This window comes from Colobus angolensis, unplaced genomic scaffold (assembly GCF_000951035.1).
Source record: "Colobus angolensis palliatus isolate OR3802 unplaced genomic scaffold, Cang.pa_1.0 Scaffold160, whole genome shotgun sequence".
Lineage (NCBI taxonomy): Eukaryota > Metazoa > Chordata > Mammalia > Primates > Cercopithecidae > Colobus > Colobus angolensis.
Window position 1 is genome coordinate 6,454,346 of NW_012114711.1, and position 19,749 is coordinate 6,474,094.

The 19,749-nt window shown below is 36.5% G+C and overlaps 1 protein-coding gene across 2 annotated transcripts in view; it reads right to left on the reverse strand.

Moving 5' to 3' along the window:
• Nucleotides 1–19,749, reverse strand: part of CRBN (cereblon) — a 29,723-nt gene that overhangs the window by 1,221 nt on the left and 8,753 nt on the right. For both annotated transcript variants that reach the window (XM_011937236.1, XM_011937237.1), the window contains exons 5-10: nucleotides 16,449–16,608; nucleotides 5,035–5,097; nucleotides 3,510–3,594; nucleotides 2,728–2,843; nucleotides 2,227–2,291; nucleotides 1,257–1,388 (exon numbers count right to left, since the gene is read on the reverse strand). In XM_011937236.1, the coding sequence (XP_011792626.1) occupies nucleotides 1,257–1,388; nucleotides 2,227–2,291; nucleotides 2,728–2,843; nucleotides 3,510–3,594; nucleotides 5,035–5,097; nucleotides 16,449–16,608 (621 nt within the window). The remainder of the gene's footprint in view (nucleotides 1–1,256; nucleotides 1,389–2,226; nucleotides 2,292–2,727; nucleotides 2,844–3,509; nucleotides 3,595–5,034; nucleotides 5,098–16,448; nucleotides 16,609–19,749) is intronic.

Consider the following 19,749-nt stretch of genomic DNA (forward strand, 5'->3'; position numbering starts at 1 on the left):
ACAGTTCCCTGAAACCTAAAAACATTTTCTAATTTGGATACATCCTATGGTAATACATCCGTCTGTTATATATAATTTTGTAATATATGACTTTTATGCTCTTAAGCCATGTTCACATTCTTCTGCATAGAAATCTTATAAATTTCTTTATACAAATTGCTGGTTGCCACCACATTGTAACTTGTGTTGTATTGCAGTCAAGTTAGAAAACAGCAACCACCTGCAGAAATAGGCACTTCTGAGTTAAACTGGATGGGCCAGGAAGGACACGTCTCAAAAAATATTTGAAAACTACTATTCTAAAATAAGAATGATTGTCAGATAATGCAACCAGAAATACAAACCATGGCATTGTGTTTTTAAGATAAACCACATAATTGCAACTGTTATTTTCTTCCCTAGGTATAGTATGCCACATTTACTATTTATAGTAGTAACAAATGTATTCTAGTTTTAGTCCTCACATAGGGTGCCAAATCCAAGTGACATGGTCCTAACTCCAGAGTAGCATGTAATCCCTTCTTAGCATCCCTCTTTGAAAACTGAAGATAGTTGAAGATAGTACGGCTGAAGGAAGGGAACAGGTTCCCAGGATCATACTTTTGAGAATCATTAAGCTGAAGCCAACAACAACAAAAGGCAAACCAGAAGAAAAGCAGGATTCAATGGGTTCTGTACCTTCTTAGTCTATCACTGCTTTGTAAACATTCTCCGGTTTTACATTACTACAGAATACGGTCCAGATATAAAGTTCTACTGGGTCATAAAACAGCTGATTTTCAGAATTATGTGACAGAAAAAAACAATTTTGGATTTAACTGGATACAGTAATTTGAGGACAACTGCAGTTGTCAACCTTTTCTTAACTTTTCATTCAATGATGCTATATAAAAGATACAAAAAGTGCAAGAGATGTCTCTAGCTATTTGTGGAATGAAGGACATTTAAATAAAACCACTTTTTTTTTTTTTTTTTGAGACAGATTCTCACTCTCTCGCTAGGCTGGAGTGCAGTGGCTCAATCTTGGCTCACTACAACACTCTGCCTCCCAGGTTCAAGCGATTCTTGTGCCTCAGCCTCCCAAGAAGCTAGGAGTACAGACCCCTGCCCTGACACCCGGCTAATTTTTGTGTAAAATTACTCATTTGTCTACTTTTTATTATAAAGATTGTAGCAACTCTGCTTAGGACTCTGGATTTTTCTGCCCAATTAGGGTAAAAAAAGAAAAAAAAAAGCAACCACCACCATAACATTACCCAGGAAACCAGCTGTGTTCCGTAGAAGGCCGGCCTATCAGATTCAAGTTGCAAGCCTTATACACAGTAAGTGTCTCATGCACATATCCATGAGGATTCACATAAGCTGCCATCGGCCCACATAAGGATAAACTAAAACAAAGAATCAACATGGAGGACAAGTCAAAATGAGAAGTCTAATTCTATTAAATGCTTAGAATTTTCCTGAAGTTCACCAAGAAATGAAGTATGAGCTATATAGTTTTTAATCTTTCAGTTTTACATAATACCAGGATCTTAGTATGAAAATGGGGTGGGGGTGCAGCTGGCAGACAGGCCTATTTTGTCTAAATGTCTGTTTTCTGTGATGACCCAAAGGAAATAGTACTTGTTTTTAAAATTCTCCTCAAGACAGACATTGTAAAGAATATAAAATTCAAATGCTTCTAAAGGAGTCTGAGAGTATAAGTGAAATGACAAGGTCCTGTGCGGTCATTTTGGGGCAGTTGATTATTTTGCAGAAAGCAGTTTCCTTACCTTCTTGATTTATAACTCTGATGAATTTGTCATAAAATGATTTTCAAACACTGTTAGAGCATCAGTGTTCAGAAGCATGTCCTACTTTGGCCCTATATGGCAAAACTGATGACTGAAATGTAATTTCTGAGGCATCTATGTTAGGGCCTAATTGAAGACAACATATTATGTAGATTTCTAAGACAGTCTAATACATAGAATTAGGGGGAAAAGAATTGCTCAGTTGTTTTACTTTACCATGCTCATTACCTGTGAATAATCCCTGACATGCATTGTTGATCTGAGTACTCAATCTGGAAGATGGTCTTACCAAAAGTGAGCTAATTCCCTATATTTCATTTGCTGAGTGTTTATAACTTTTAGATATTGGAGGAAAGTATATGGAAAACAGAAATACAGTCTTGATTATAATTCTGATAAGGCAAGTATATTAAAAATGTAATAAAGACCTTACCTGAATATTTCATTTTTGGTTGTTATTTCTGTTTCTTGACATTGTTTACAGCAAAGGGAAGTACACTAAAAAATTTGAGAGAAAAATTGGTGGGAAAAACTGGCATTCATTTTATCATGTAATCACATAGATCAAGAAACTTATAAAGATACTGCCCTCTCTGAATACCACATTTTCCTTCCAAACATTCAAAAACACTTAAAGATGGAGCAAGAAAATCACTGAAACTGAGATCTGCCACATATTTGCATAAAACTAAATGACCTTCTCTAGGGTAAAGGAATAGTGATATATAACCTTGGATATTTCCATGTAGAAATCAAGTATTTTTCACTAAGTTGATAAATGTACTCATATTTGACAAACACAAAACAATTTGAGTTTATCTGTAAGATCCCAACTGAAATCTGAATTGCATGACTACATTACTGGACTTCAGAGCATCCTAGTTCTCCAACCTGAATAAAACATGGTCATCAAAAACATATTCACTTTACTCACTTTATTCATAATGTCTAATTCACAGCGAAGTCGTTGGATAGCACTGCCAATTTTAAGGAGCTGAATTCTCAATACATCATCAATAGGAAGACAAGCAGCTACTCTGTAAGAAAAATCTTCAAGACATGGTTTTTCAAGTTTTAAACTTAAGAGTCAGACAAGCATCAGATAACTCACAAATCAGATAATGTCCTTTTGAAATAAATCCTTCTCTATAAGGTTACACATTTCATACATGTATAAACAATATGAAAATATACCAGCTGTCAAACACATACTTTTCAGAAGCTCTAAATTTAACTTCTTTTCCTATACTTTTTTTGGTAAAATCCTTTTACGTGAAATGTGAACTCAAATCCATGTTACAAGTTATTTCCCAAGAGACTAGAAAAATAACTAAACTATACCTTATAAACAGATGAGAGAGTTCATGTAATTAAGGCAAGTCCTGGAACTAGAGTCACTTGTTTTAAAGGCACCTTAAAGAACACAGAAAGGAATCCTCACACTCAGGAAGTGTTTTTGGATGATATCGACTTCCTGCAATTTGTCTGAAACTGTCTGAAATTGGAGTGTTCACAGAATATAAGGATTTTATTGCAATTAATTTTGAAATACTTTTTTTTTCAACTGCTCAAAGAAGTTATGCTTTTCAGAATTAAAATGTTTTAATCAGTCTTAAAAAAAAAACAAAAACCTAAAATATATGATTTCATCTATTAGAAAGCTATTTTTTTTACAGCAAGACATCCCAGGCCCCAGGCAGGAAACTAACTTCATACCTATTGGATTTGAAGGAAGAGAATCATCTTTTAGATTTTCATCCCATTCACGTAGCTGTTTCTTGATTCTGTCCATTAAGGTTTCCTTGTTTAAAATAAAGGTATAATCTTGTTTAAAATAAAGGTATAAAGGTAAAATAAAGGTATAATAATCAAGTTCATGGACCTATTAAAATCTACTATTAAGCTTTTCAACTCTTAAAACTAACATATTGGCAGCAATTTAAGTAATCACTCAGTCCCATCTCAGTTCCAGTTTAAATGCCTCCATTTTCTTATGCAGCAACGATCAAGCTCCAGCTCCTTTGCCCAGCATTAACTCTGCCTTCCAGCCTTTTCTCACTCACTGTCTTATCCCAGCGGTATGTGCCCCCAACTCCCTTGCGGATTGCTCTGTTCTATGCCCCTGCTTGGAACTGGCCTCTCTTCTGCCTTCTATTAGGCCATTTCTGACTTGGTCCATATTATGGCACCTATAAATTGCACTAGCACTTGCTATCTACATACCTTACTTGGCACCTGTTTACTACATAACTTTCACAAGCATATGCAAAACATAGGCAAAAACACTCATATATTGTGTCTTTGTAATTGTTTAAAAGCTGCTAAAGAGCAGAGATCAACTGCAGTTTCCTTTAGTATTGTGCATGCTGCTGAGTTTTCCCAGGACTCCAGATTAGTGGGCAGTGATTCATTAAGGGAAATGGCTAGCATTTATTGAATGCCCACTATGCACACCAACTACAATAGCTACCATTACATCCATTTTACAGGTCCTTGGAGAAGTAATTTGCTCCAGGCCCAGAGTAAATGACAGACATCAGACTCTGAAGTCAGTCTCTGATCTGAAATCCAGATTCTTTAAACCATTTCAGCACTGTCCTTTACTTAGTTTTGCAAAATGTGGCAATGCCTAGTGTTAAATTTTAAGGAGCAAAACCCCTCATGGATGCATTACTTAATAGACTAATGATCAAGAGATGTAAGTTAATGTACTTGTTTAGAGAAAAACCAAAACTGTTATAGATGGATGCTTTCATGTTTTAAATGTAACTATCACCCAACCCAACAAAATTTCACATGCTTAGTAAAAGTCTAAAAAAGTCTTATGATACTTTTTTCTTTGAGACAGAGTCTTTGCTCTGTTGTCCAGGCTGGAGTACAGTGACACAATCTCAGCTCACTGCAGCCTTGACCTCCCAGGCTCAATCAATCCTTCCACCTCTGCCTCCCAAGCAGCTGGGACTATAGCCACATGCCACCACACCCGGCTATTTTTTGTATTTGTAGAGATGGGGTTTCACCATGATGCCCAGGCTGGTCTTGAATGCCTGGCTTCAAGCAATCCATCTGCCTTGGCCTCCCAAAGTGCTGGGATTACAGGTGTTAGCCACCACTCTTAGGATATCTTGTTCTTAAGTTATAAGGCACTAGAAACTGGAAAAACTAAATCTTTGTTTTTTAATGACCCTTAGTTATGACATGGCCTACCGTATATAAAGTAAATTTAAGGTAAGTTACTTACAGCATCATATAAGGAATATAGCCAGCGAGGCCATGAAGTTAGATTTGCACAATGAAACTTTCTCTGAAAACAAAACAAAAAGGCACTTAAAACACCACAGAATAAAGATTCTAATACTGGAAAAGCAACATCTAAATGATTTTCGCCTAGGAAACCATCTAATTTTAAAAAGATAAAAAATTTTGTAGATAATCCCATAACATGACTATGAAGTGTGAAATCATGCTTCTATATCCTTCAAATATATAGTGTAACTAGAATCTTAATTCCTATTTAAAAAGGTCAAACATTAAAATTTCAATGCTGAAGACAACTTTAGGAAGATAAATGTGAAGAGTAAACACCATACTTCTATTATGACCATGTTAGTTGCCTTTATACTAGTAACCTTTACTTGTCCAGTATCTGAAGTGAAAACCTCAAAATATAATCCAAACTGTTTTTGTGTAAAAACTTTAAATGAGAACCAGCTGAATCACTATAAGGGCAAACATAAGAAGTGACAGAATCCCAAGAAGGATAAAATATTTATACACTTGAGACTTCATGATGAAGTTCCTCATTTCATAAAACTCAAAGAAAGGGGAAACCGATTATGTATCACCTCCAATTGTAACTGAAATCCAAACAGAACCATGCCTAAGTCCATATAAAAATGTGAATTGTACTTAATTTCTGTAGAATTTCAGTATTTGAGGGGGAGACTCAATATTGTTAAGATGTCAGTCCTCAAATTACATATTCAGTCCAATACCAAGTGAGAATGAAATTTATAAGTATAATTTAAAGTTCGTCTGGAAAAATAACCGCAAAAATAACCACACAATTTTTGAAAGAGAAGCAAATGGTCTATAGGACACAAAAATATTACTGAAGGGATGCATTGCAGCAGTGCTAATAGCAACAAATTGGAAACAACCTAAACATCAATCAAAAATAGAGTGAAATACGTTAGAATATGTTTATACCAAGGAATACTCTGCAAGTGATCAAAGAACAAGGTATAGCAGAATATAAAGAATTATCACATTTTTTCTCAAAACAAAACCTACATATGTACAAATCTTTGTAATTTCACTGTAAATAAAATGTTAATTGACATGTGACATGACACATGAAAGTGAGAGAAAAGGAATAAGGTAGATCAAAAGGCACTTTTAACAGACCAGAACAAGAAAAACAAGGTAACATTTAACAAAACAAGTGAAGACCCTACTCCTGCACCTGCAAGATCAAATGACTAGGTATGTTTTCATATGCCGAATACTTACCCTACATACGTTTCATACCTAGTCATTTGATCTTGCAAGTGCAGGAGTAAGATCTGCAGGAAACGTGGGAACACAGCACACATAAAAGGGACTTGGGACTGAGCTGATAGCTGGAATTGTGCTACGCAACTGTATGATGTGCTACACCCTCTACTTCCCCACCACCCCAATCCTATTCTAGCTATGTTAGTTTGGTGCAAAAGTAACTGTGGTTTTAATCTGAAAGACAATGTTATTCTATTCCATGCTGTTCAAATATGGGAACTTTCATTATCAAAGGGAATGTCTTATTGCCAGGGATGTTCAATTCAGAGCTGTCTCTCAAGTGGACATACTTGTTTTCAAATATTTTAGGAGTTGCAACATGGAAGCAGGCAGGCTTGTTCTAAAACACGACCTACAGCTCAAAACAAAGGATTCCTTAATAAGAAACATTTTTGGCTTAATATAATCCTTATATTTGAGACTATGCAAAGATCAGCTATCCCCAACCTTTTTGGCACCAGGGGCCAGTCTCGTGGAAAACAATTTTTCCAAAGATGGGGTGGAGGATGGTTTTGGAATGATTCAAGTGCATTACATTCATCATTAGATTCTCATAAGGAACATGCAATCTAGATCCATCACATGCGCGGTTCACAATAGGGTTTGTGCTCTTGTAAGACTCTGTGCTGCCACTGATACGATAAGAGGTGGAGCTTGGCTTCACTTGCTTGTTCACCACTCACCACCCGCTGTGTGGCCCGGTTCCTAACAGGCCACAGACCAGTGCTGGTCTGTGGGCCAGGATTTGGGGACCCCTGCCAAAGGTGATTTGAGATGGCCTCCTACTGTGTGCTCTGGTAGTGGTTAAAGCCTGAGGAGTCAGACTATGAGACCCTTCAGGTAATCTCCAATAAGTTGTCCTTCACTTTTAGGACTAAATATCTAATGGTAAGATTATTGTCCCAGTCCAGTTACAGAATTTAAAAAAATACTACCAAGAGCACATCAAGTAGCTCTGAATCTTCCGGAACAGCAATGGCAACCATCAGTATTGTGCCAAGAACTTCACATATTTTATAAGAATATTCTAAGGTTAGTAGTTTATTATCTCCATTCTAAAGTAAGGAAACAGGCACACAGGGATGGTATAACTTGCCCAAGGTTACAGACTCAGTAAATAGGAAGGAGCTAGGATTTGTATACGGGGAGTCTGAGACTCTAACCATCATTCATTCAACAAATACTGTGAGTGCCTGATAGGGTTTGGCCATGTCCCCACCCAAATCTCATCTTGAATTGTAGTTCCCACGATCCCCATGTGTTGTGGGAGGGATCCAGTGGGAGGTAATTGAATCACGGGGACAGGCACCTCCATGTTTCTCTCATGATACATGTGAGTTCTCATGAGATCTGATGGTTTTATTAAGAGGGTTTTTCCCCTTTTGCTTGGCACTTCTTCCTGCCATCATGTGAAGAAGAACATGTTTGCTTCCCCTTCTGTCATGATGGTAAGTTTCCTAAGGCTTCCCTAGCTATGCTGAACTGTGAGTCAAATAAAACTCTTTTCTTTATAAATTACTGAGTCTTGGGTATGTCTTAGCAGTGCGAGACCAGACTAATACAATGCCTAACATGTGTCAGGCTATTTTTATACATTTAGGCTATGCCAGTGAATGAAAGAAAAACCAACAAAATTCACTGCCCTGTGGAGCTTATATTTTAGAGGGAAGAAGCTTACTAACTTACATATTCTTAGAATTACAAAATGACAAAGACCCAACTGAAAGTTTCAGTTTGGCTGACTGACACACTCCTCATTCAGTTATTAAAATATACTTCACATATCAGAATGGTTACTTTTATAATACAAAAAAAATGTAAAGTGTACTACAAAAGTGTAATTTCATTTGGCACCCATGTCAAGAAAAAGAATCTGAAATAATTATAAATTTCAAGTATAAAGAGAATAAAATGTGGCACACTAGCATATTAAGAGCAATGCACTGGATCAGGCATTCACTCTGCCACCATGCCCATGAGCAAGCTACAGTTTCAGGTAGCTTCTTTTCAGGGTCAGAAGACCTCCAAAATTCTTTATCTGGAGCATCCTGACAGATTCAAATATGCATAATACATCCTTAACATTTGTGATGTATGTTAGACACACTGAAGAGACATACACCAGAAAACATTAGCTAGCTTTTACAGAGCAACTGCCAAAATTTAAAACATTTCAACATCCTCAAATTTAAGAGTCCCATTTAGCTTTCTGGCATAATAGGAAAGGCTCCTGTCTTATATCTGGGTAAAATGGATGGTAAGTTCTAGCAATTTATAGTTATTCTTTAAATATATCAACACCATGATTGATGTCATAAAATGGTTGTACTTCAAGAAAATTTTAATACTAGCCAAAAAGTTTAGGCACTTAAAAGTGACCAATGACTGATTCTCCAGCAAAGTAGTATTCACTCTGGGAACAGGATTTGCTACTGAAAGCAGGCATAAAAGCCCTTAAAATGAATCTGTTACCTGGAGGTAATCTATCACAGTCCTCCATTTTTAAGCCTCATAACTATGGCTTCAGCTTTGCCTCCCAACAATGTAGAATGTTCACAAAATGTGAAACTCCATTTAACTGAGTCTTTGAAGTGCAATGAAAATGGAAAGAGTAATGTGAAAAGCTAAACATAAATAGTAAATCACTACCGCTGACTTCCTTTATATAGTGACTAAAAGTGGTCACTTACTGTGTTAAATCCTATTACAATCAGCAATGTAAATGACAGAAATAATTTATACAAATAATTAAAAAGTTACCAGTTTTTGTTTCCTTTCATGAACCAAATTCCTACATGGTAATAAGAACTGGAATGGAATGAGAAGCTCTTTTTCCTGCTCCTGAGGCTTATACGCTAACGGTAGATACACAAATGCACATTCAATATCTATGCCTGGGAAATGACCAGTCTTTCTGAGGAAGCACCTGACTATACATAGCCTAAGATTTCAAGACTTTTCTTCTTTATATAAAAATAGTCAATAAATGTTACTGTTCTTATTATTTTTATCCTGGAACAAGTTCAAACAGATTCTCAAGTTCACAAGGACATGTTCATCAATGGTAGTCACTGAAAAGCTTGACAAAAGAGCAGTGAGGGGCTTACCAGCCCTATTTTTATTTACACAGATTATAAAGTGCCAACATTTACAACAATATGATAATGGCACACAAGTAGACCAAAAGAGAAGAAAAGTAAAATAAACATGAATTTGGTCTGTGACAACGGTGGGATCTCAAATCAATGGGGGAAAACATAGACTATTCAAAAAGTGGTAGTAGGACAACAGGGAGCCATCTGGAAAAAAGTAAAGTGGAATTTATACCAGGATCAACTACACAAGGATCAGAGCTTTCCACGGAAAAGCAATGAAACCAAGTAAGTATACAAGAAAACATGAGACATTCCTTTGCATGGGAATGTCATTTTTGGCTATGATTTAGAATACAGAAGCATTAAAAATTAAACTATATAAGAACACCACCAAAAAAAAAATAGTTCTGTATGACAGAGCACACCAAAAACAAAGTTAAAAGACGAAAGACAAACTAGGAAAAATGTTTGGAACTCATTAATTACAGAGACTATAAAGCTTACAAAGAACTCCAAGAAATCAACACACCAGCAGAAAAATGGGCAAATACTTTATAGAAAGGAAACACAAACTGCTCTTACAAAAAAATGCTTACCCTTGCTCTCAGAAATTCAAATTGAACCTTCAATGTAATATATTTCACTTATCAGATCAGCAAACATCAGGTTTGATACTACATTGCCTGTGAGGCCATGATGAAACAATGATAATAAAAATAAGTACAAACACCTTAAGTATTTTGAAAATAACTCATCATCATCATCATCATCATTATTATTTGAGATGAAGTCTTACCCTGTCACCCAGGCTGGAGTGCAGTAGCACGATATTGGCTCACCACAACCTCCACCTCCAAAGTTCAAGTGATTGTCCTGCTTCAGCCTCCTGAGTAGCTGGGATTACAGGTGCCCACCACCATGCCCGGCTAATTTTTGTATATTTAGTAGACATGGGGTTTCACCATTTTGGCCAGGCTGGTCTTGAACTCCTGACCTTATGATCCACCTGCCTCGGCCTCCCAAAGTGCTGGGATTACAGGCGTAGCCACCGTGCCCGGCCTCAAAATTATTTTTAAAACTGACAGAATTATAAATGCATTTACCCTGTAAGCCAACAACCTCACTCTTTAAAAGGTATCATAAATATTTACCTATATAAAAGATCATTTGTACATGTTATTTAGTACAGATCTATCATCAATATGGGACTGGTTATACAGTGTATCCATACAAAACAATTCTGTGCAGCTTTAAGAATGAGCAATGCTCTATAAACTAATACAAAAGAATCTCCTGTAAGATACACTGTTAATAAAAAGGTATGTATCCTTCTGTATAAGAAAGAATAAGAACATCTGTATCTAGATAAAGAAAATTAGGAGGAGATTTAAACACTAATCTGAGAGATTATGTGTGAGGCCCCTGCCCTTCCAAATTCGTGCTCAGTTCCTCCCTGCTCTACGCCATAAACAGGAACAACCATGGCTAAGTTCAGCAGAGGCCAGAAAGATGAGCACCAATTACTTTCTTAATATCTATTTGTTTCTCATTTGACTTAACATTTCATACTCAACTCTTTTCTGATTAACACAGTAAGCCTTGATATATGAATAAGCAAGTGGTCTGGGCAAGCAGGGAATATACTTAGAAACATTTAAGTCATACTCCAAACAGGTTTAAACAAAATTTCCTCTTTTTTTTGAGGGGGATTTTTACTGTAGGGGGATTCTCAAATCGCCCTACAGTAAACCAGTGAATAGAGAAAGGCACTGTGATGGGAAAAGCAGCAAACAGTTTCAGAGCTCGAATTCCAGAACAAGAAAAGTCTCTAGATGGAATGGGTTTTGAAAGTGTTTCCTAATTACACTGGCCTAACTCCTTACTCATGAGAGACACGTGCTGAATATTCTCTAATGCTTCCTTGTCAGAATGGTAGATAACACAGGAACACTTCCAGAAGTTTAAATAATTTCATTTCATGTCATTTGGGATGTTTAGGTTTCCATGGCAAATGCTGTGTGCCGTTTCAAGGTTAACTGAATACATCTCAGGAAGACTACAATCCTGGATCCTTTAAGTTCCTTTTCTGCAGGAAAAGTGTGTGCCAACCTTATTAGCTTGAGTGAGCTTACAGTTATGTAAGCATCTCCCAACTCTGACCATTTTAACTACTACTCAGACATGGAGACAGAACACATATATGCTGTGCTTCAGATTATGGTGGGATGGACAAGTCAGATACAAGCAAGCTCTATGAAGAAAGGAATGAATTGAACCTTGTATCTGTCTAAAGACAAGCACTGTTACATAATCCAGCCCCATGGTAAGCTAGCGTCCCACTAAAGGTGTAGCATGCCAAACCACTCAGATGGTCCCACTGCATATGGAGTTCCTACCAAAGATATCTGCCATCCCCTTTCCCTGTTAGATTCCTTTTTGATGCACACAGAATGGCTCTAAGTGGTCTCTCTAAAGCAGAACAGAGTTTGTAGGTCACTTGGAGTCCAAAATAGATCAGCTGGCAGTTTCTCTTGGCCTAGTGATCTAGATTCCAAATTTCAGAACCTAAGAAATTCTATCAAGGTTTAAACAAGGGAACCCTTTAGATAACCTGACATATATGGGATGGAGATATTTGTATCACCTAAAACTTTTTAGGCCTTCTCATTCCTTAGCATCTTCTCTTTAGCCCTTGGCAACTCTGAATATGAAAATAACTAAGGGCTAATTAAGACAAGAGGAAAAGCTCAGAGGATCTGAACCCAGGCAAATACATGCTTCTTTGGTCTTCGCAACTCTATGTTTTCTTGTCTTGTTAAGCCAGTGGCAACCCAGTTGTATGGGACAAATTTGGAATGTAATGTAAGCAGGGTGCTTTAACCATAGAACAGGAAGAATTTAAGCAGTAACTCACATAAAAAATAAATTAAAATAGCAGTCTTATTTGCTTGGCCCAAGTTCAGGTTTAAGATTGCAGGATCCTACGGGCAGGTCACAGAACTAGCTGCACAGAGCACTTAAGTCAGGAATTAACTACCACTGCTCTCACCCTATACTTAGAACTTTGCAAAGAAGAGTTAATTTAGGATTTTTAATGGTTAAGAATTTTTAACCCATCTTGGTGTGGAAGAACTATTCTATATACCCAAATACTTAATACAGGCATACTGCGATTCACAGATACTGCCTTTTTTTCTTCTTTTTTTTAAAACAAATTGAAGATTCTGGCAACCCTGTTTCAAGCAAGTCTATCATTTTTCCAATAGCATGTGCTAACTACCTGTCTGTGCCATATTTTGATAATTCTCACAATATTTCACACTTTTTCATTGTCATATGTTATGATGACTTGTGATTAGTGAACTTTGCTGTTATTATTGTAACTGTTTTGGGGCACCACAAACTGCACCCATTTAAGACAGTAAACTTAACAAATGTGTTTTGATTGCTCTACTCACCAGCCCCTCCATCTCTCTCCCTCTCCTCAGGCTTCCCTACTTTGAGACACAACAATATTGAAACTAGGCTAATTAGTAACTCTACAATGACTTCTAAGTGTTCAAGTGAAAAGAAGAGTAGTCACACATCTCTCACTTTAAATCAAAAGCTAAAAATGATAAAGCTTAGTGAGAAAGGCATGTCAAAGCTGAAAGAGGCCGAAGGCTAGGCCTCCTGGGGCAAAGAGCCAAGCTGTGAATACAAAGTGCTACTCTGGTGGAAGCCGAAAAGCCTTATTACTGATATGGAGAAGTTTTAATGGTCTCGATAGAAGATCAAACCAGACACAAATTTCCATTGAGCCAAAGCCTAATCCAGAGAAAGTCCCTAAATCTCCTTTCAGGGGCTAATAGCTAGTGACTTTAAGTTAAAGCCAATGCTCACTGGCCATTCCAAAAATCTTAGGGCCCTTAAGAATGATGCTAAATCTACTCTGCCTGTGCTCTATAAATGAAACAAAGTCTGGATGACAGAACATCTGTTTAGAGCATGGTTTACTGAATATTTTAAGCCTGCTGTTGCGACCTACTGCTCAGAAAAAAGACTCTTTTCAAAATATTACTGCTCATTGACAATGTACATAGTCACCCAGAAGTTATGATGGAGATATACAAGGAGATTAATGCTGTTTTCATGCCTGGTAACAAAATTTCCATTCTGTGACCTATGGATCAAGGAGTTATTTAGACTTTCAAATCTTACTATTTAAGAAATACATTTTTTGTAAGGCTATAGCTGCCACAGATACTGATTCCTATGATGGATCTGGAAAAAGTAAATTGAAAACCTTCTGAAAAAGATTCACCATTCTAGGTGCCATTAAGAATAATCATGATTCATGGGAGGTGGTAAAAACATCAACATTAACAGGAATTCAGAAGAAGTTTACTCCAACCCTCATGGATGGCAATTTTGAGGGTTTCAAGCCTTCACTGAAGGAAGGAACTGTGGATGTGACAGAAATAAAAAGAGAACTAAAGTTAGAAGTGGAACCCAAACATGGGTCTGAACTGCTGTAATCTCATGATCAAACACCGATTAGGAGTTGCTTCTCATGGATGAGCAAAGAAAGTGGTTTCTTGAGAAGAAATCTGCTGAAGATGCTGTGAATGTTGAAATGACATGAAGAATTCAGAATATTACATGAACTTAGTTGATAAAGCAGCAGCAAGTTCTGACAGGACTGACTCCAATTTTGAAAGTTCTATTGTGGCTGAAATGCTATCAAACAGTGCTGCATAGGGATCTTTTGTGAAAGGAATAGTCTATCTGTGGGGCAAACTTCATTGCTGTCTTAAGAAACTGCTGTAGTCACCCAAACCTTCAGCAACCACTACCCTGATTAGTCAGCAGCCATCAATAGCAAAACAAGACTATCCACCAGAAAAAAAGATTATGATTCACTGAAGGCTCAGATGATTGAATTTTTTAGCAATAAAGCATTTTTTAATTTAAGGTATGTACATTGGTTTTTAGATAGAATCTTATTATATATGTGATAGACTACAGTATTGTGTGAATAAAACTTTTATATGCACTGGAAAACCAAAAAAGCTCATGAGACTCACTTTATTGTGATACTTGCTTTATTGCAGCAGTTTGAAACTGAACCTGCAATATCTCCGTGGTATGCCTGTACCCCCTGAAAAAAAATATCTAATATGAAATAAACAACTATGTGAATATTGAGATGACACATAGGGAACATCTTGATGCAGTTACCTTGCCACATATTTCAGTAGCAAACCAGTGCCAAACATACTTTTAGGCACTAAATGACTTAATATATTCTAAATCTACTCCTTGGGGGCCACATACTGACAGTGATCACTGACATACTTATTTCTACAGTAACATTTAAAATGACTATGGAAGCAAAATTTCCCACAGTTCAAAGAAACAAGGGCAAATGCGTATTTCAAGTGTCTGTATCTGGTATAGGGAAGAAAGTATTACACGGTGATATGATCTGGTCGTGTCCCCACCCAAATCTTATCTTGAATTGTAACTCCCACAATTCTCACATGTCATGGGAGGAACCCAGTGGGAGGTGACTGAATTATGGGAGTGGGTCTTTCCTGTGCTGTTATTGTGATAGTGAATGAGTCTCACGAGATCTGATGGTTTTAAAAATGGGAGTTTTCCTGCACAAGCTCTTTTTCCCTGCCACCATCTATGTAAGACATGACTCGCTCTTCCTCAACTTTCACCTTCTGCCATGACTGTGAAGCCTCCCCAGCCATGTGGGACTTTTAAGTCCAACAGACCTCTTTTTTTGTAAATTGCTTAGTCTTGGTTATCTCTTTATCGGCAGCATGAAAATGGACTAATACACACAGCTATACAAAAGCTGCCTGTTAACTAAAGGCAGTATCAATATTATTGAACATTAAAAAAATACTAGTTTCAAGGTTGTTTGGGAGTCTTAAAGCAGTCTAATTATATCTTCATTAGACTCTTCCTTAGAAACACTAGTCAAAACACACTGTACCATGAAACAGATCAGTTAACTGAAATAAAGATAAGACCAGGAAGTCCTATAGATACCTGGTTATAACCCTGATGCTCATCAAGTGCCCATTCTGCACAAGTTTTCGCGGAAAACTGGAGGAATTCTACAGTAAGAGCAATAAAAATTTGGTACAGTAACTAGTGTATAAGTCCACTTCATTAATTATCCATAATAATTTACGTTAAATTGGAAATCTGTATTTGCATTAAAATATTAAATCCTCATCACTTAACAAAGGGATGATAAATATAGAACTTTTAAGGTTACAATGGAAACTGTCTTTCCATATTAAAGAGAAAAACCTCAAAAAGCCCAATTATTCTAAATTTAGAAACTAGTAATCTTTTTCTTTAGGTAGCAATTATAAATATTAACTATACTTAAAACTGCACATCTCACAAATGAATAGAAACAGGCTCCCTCAATTTTTTTTTCCACGTGACAATTATGATTTAGTCAAAGGATATAACATAGGAATTAGTGCCCAAACAAGCAACATTTTTAAAGACCACCTAGTCTCAAGTCAATTTTTGTGATCTCAACTGTGTTTCATTAAAACACATAGCAAAAGAAACCTTTTCTCTCTGATCTGGAAGAAGAAAAACAGACTCTACTTTTCTACTACTACTCTACCCCAAATAAATCCTCCCTTCCTTAAGATAATGGATGTTTTGATTCAAGAGCCAAACATCTAATTTGATCATAGTTTAATAAGCAATTCCCATGGAATTAAAAATCATAAGCGATTAATATAACCAATAAGCATAATAACAAGGATATCTTACAGCTGTGTGACATTTTATTGCGTTTGTAAACTTTTACATAAAATAGCTGCCTGTGCAGTTTTTAGAGGGTCCAGCTATGATCAAATGTAGCTGGAATACTGCCACACAAGGTGTCTGGGGAATGAATCATGAGAGTTGTGTTTCTTAAAACAGGAAAAAAACAATCTATCTTCACTTTTTGAAGATGCATAAAAAATTAGTTTCTCACCTTCTGGTATTTCTGCCACCATTTATATGAACACTGGTCTTCCCTTGAGACAGGTTTTGAAGGAAATATCTGGCACTTATTGAGGGATTCTAACTGAACTGCAGACATGGTTGAAGGCAACACACATTCGGGAAGAATTTGCACTTTAGCTTGCTGGATTCTAAAATAAAGAGAACCAAGCATGGTATTCATTTCTAAAATCGACTAACTCAAACTATAAGTTTCTAAACAGTGATAATTTTAAATACTACGATTTTCCAAGTTTTATCTTTTAAACATTCATCATATACTGATGTTAAGATACAGAAACTTTCAGAAAATAATTTTATTTCATAAATCATACCAAAGTTAAAACCAAAGATAGCCTAAGGTATGGATTTTCAATGTCACTGTGGAATGGAAAGGGAGATCTACACATTTCAGATAAATACAGAGTCTATAAATGAAACAAAGTTTTAAAAAACCAACATACAACTAACTACTGCTTGATACTTCTAATTTCTTAAACATTCTTTAGATACCCAAACTCTTCTATCCCCCCACTCCTTATGCTGCTTAACTCTTACATCTATCCTTTCCCATAAGTCTTGAATAGAGAAAGGAAGAGAAAAATCAAGAATGCATTTACATGGATGAATTAAAATAACACTAGAGAATTACACGCAACCTTTCTGTATGCATTCCTTTTCACATTCTTAAAAGTTTATCTGTACAGAGGATCAAACTATACATTAGATTCTTAAAAGTTATTTAAAATGTCATAATAAAGTCTTTTCCAAAATGCTACTTAAGAATATCATAATTGCAAATATCTGATGAACTAGTGCAAACAGGAAGGCTGTATGCATGAGCGATCTTCCTGTGAGGCGCTCTATCTCTTAGAGTGTAGCTTTTGAAATGTAGAATATGTAACTATATTCAAATGCTAGTATAAAACACTGTCAGACTGACAAAGTCAAATATATTAAAAGTCTCTGCTTTATTAGTTATACTTAAGACTTCTAACGTAGTCTTTCATAATAACCCCTGTTTGACCACAAAATATTATGGATGAAATTCTGATATTTTACTTATTTATTAAAAGGAAAAATAGCTGAGTGTGTTAGAAAGTATCTAGGTTTAATTTAATGATAATAGTAGACTCACTCTACCAACTTTATTTCCTTCCTGCAAACTCATTAGAAATACTCAAAAAATTTGTCTACATGATTTGGGAAAATGTTACAAAATTTTACTATAGTCAAACTATGGTCAAGTGTTCTTATGTTACTAGAGCTCATTAGAAACAAAATCTCAATTTCCTTCACCTGATTCATGAACACAAATAACTTGTTAATTATATTATGAAGATAAAAGTATATACCATCCTATGGAAATTTTTAGAAATCTGATTCTTCTTTAAGGTTACAGGAAACTGAATTAAGAATTTTGCTTTACCAAACTATTGTATAAGATTTGATAATGATAAAAACAGTAACATTATTGATCCCGTGGCTTACAGATCATGTTAATAGTCTGCAGTACAAGCTGTTTGAATTGCCTTGAAGGATGAAAGAATGTTCTCCTTTACCTGGTTAAACATGGCCAGGATCCACTGCATACGCAGTGGCTGGTTCTCCCAGCAGCTGAGTTTTGTTTTTAACATAAGCTAGTTTTTTTTCTTTCCAACGTGTTTATCAGAGTTGTTTTGTGATTACAGCAACATAATTTATATAAATGTTATAAAAACCAGTGAAATATGAGTACAACAATAAAATTGCTTCAAGGAACATTAAGTTGAGACATAAAAAAACTGCTTTCAACTTAGGTACATGTAACTTTAATAGGAAAAAAACCACACAAACCTGGAAAATTTCTGCACTCAAATTGCCTTGTGACTATCTTTAGAATCCCTCATTAAAGAAAAACCAGCAGTATAAACTGCGGATAATATACAATGAAAGTGCTAGAAAGTCTACAGTCATCTCCAGTCTGCAGATCTGCTTCAATTAAAAGACGCTGGTCTCTCCAAATGAAAAATGAATGAATTTATACATTTTAAGTTAAAATAAAATGTTTAAGCTATATATGTGTAACATTTTATGATTTCCAGCTTCAACTAACTTTTTGACTAACAATTACTGGTCTCAGTCATGACAGGTAAGAGATCTTCTCTTGGGATGCCAACAGGATGTCAATCCCCTCCTCCTCTCTACATGCTAAGAAGTAGGAACTTCTGCAGAGTCCTATGTCAATGAGACCTGTGTTTTTACTAAAAAGAAATTTCTATGTGTTCAGAAGATGCCCCTCCTGCCGCCCCGCCCCCCACGACTCTGGTTGTTGTATACTTTTGTTTTTTTGAGATGGAGTCTCTGTTGGCCAGGCTGGAGTGCAGTGGTACAATCTGCTTACTGCAACCTCTGCCTCCCAGGTTCAAGTGATTCTCATGACTCAGCCTCCCGAGTAGCTGGAATTACAGGCACCAAGCCCAGCTAATTTTTTTATTTTTAGTAGTGATGGGGCTTCACCATGTTGGTCAGGCTGGTCTTGAACTCCTGGCCGTAAGTGATTCACATACCTTGGCCTTCCAGAATGCTGAGATTACAGGTATGAGTCACCACACCTGGCCTCTGTGGTGTACTTTCAATAAATGAAGTGTCATTTAGGTAAAAGACAAATGGATATTTTTAAATTTTTTTTAGTTTTCTATATGCTTATTTCTCTAAGAAAAACAAATGAATATTAAATATTTTACTGGAGAAAGGGAAGGTGGCTTGAGTTTCAAATGTGCTATGAAGAAATTCTGGTATAAGGGAAGGAGTACCAGTTCGGAAATCAGGGGACCTAGAACCAATCAGGTCTGTGGCTTATTTGCTGTTTAGGCAAATTACTTAACCTCTCTAGTACTTGGCATTCTGATACAGAAAAAGAGGAGACTGCACTAAATCATCTCCAGAATTTCTTTCATTTCACCACTTCCAGTGAAGGTGGTTACAGGGCCAGAGAAGTAGTGGAGCCAAGAGGAATCTCATTCCACAGAGGCCTTTTAAATGAAGACAGACATATCCTTAAGCGAGACCTTAATAATTGGTCTACAGAATACTAGAGAGAATGTGTCCTTTCCAAGTCTTATCCGCCTATATCAGTTTGAGAGTAATCTTTTTTTTTCCTTTGAGATGGAGTTTCCCTCTTGTTGCCCAGGCTGGAGTACAGTGGCGCAATCCTGGCTCACCGCAACCTCTGCCTCCCGGGTTCAAGCGATTCTCCTGCCTCAGCCTCCCAAGTAGCTGGGATTACAAGCATGTACCACCATGCCCGGCTA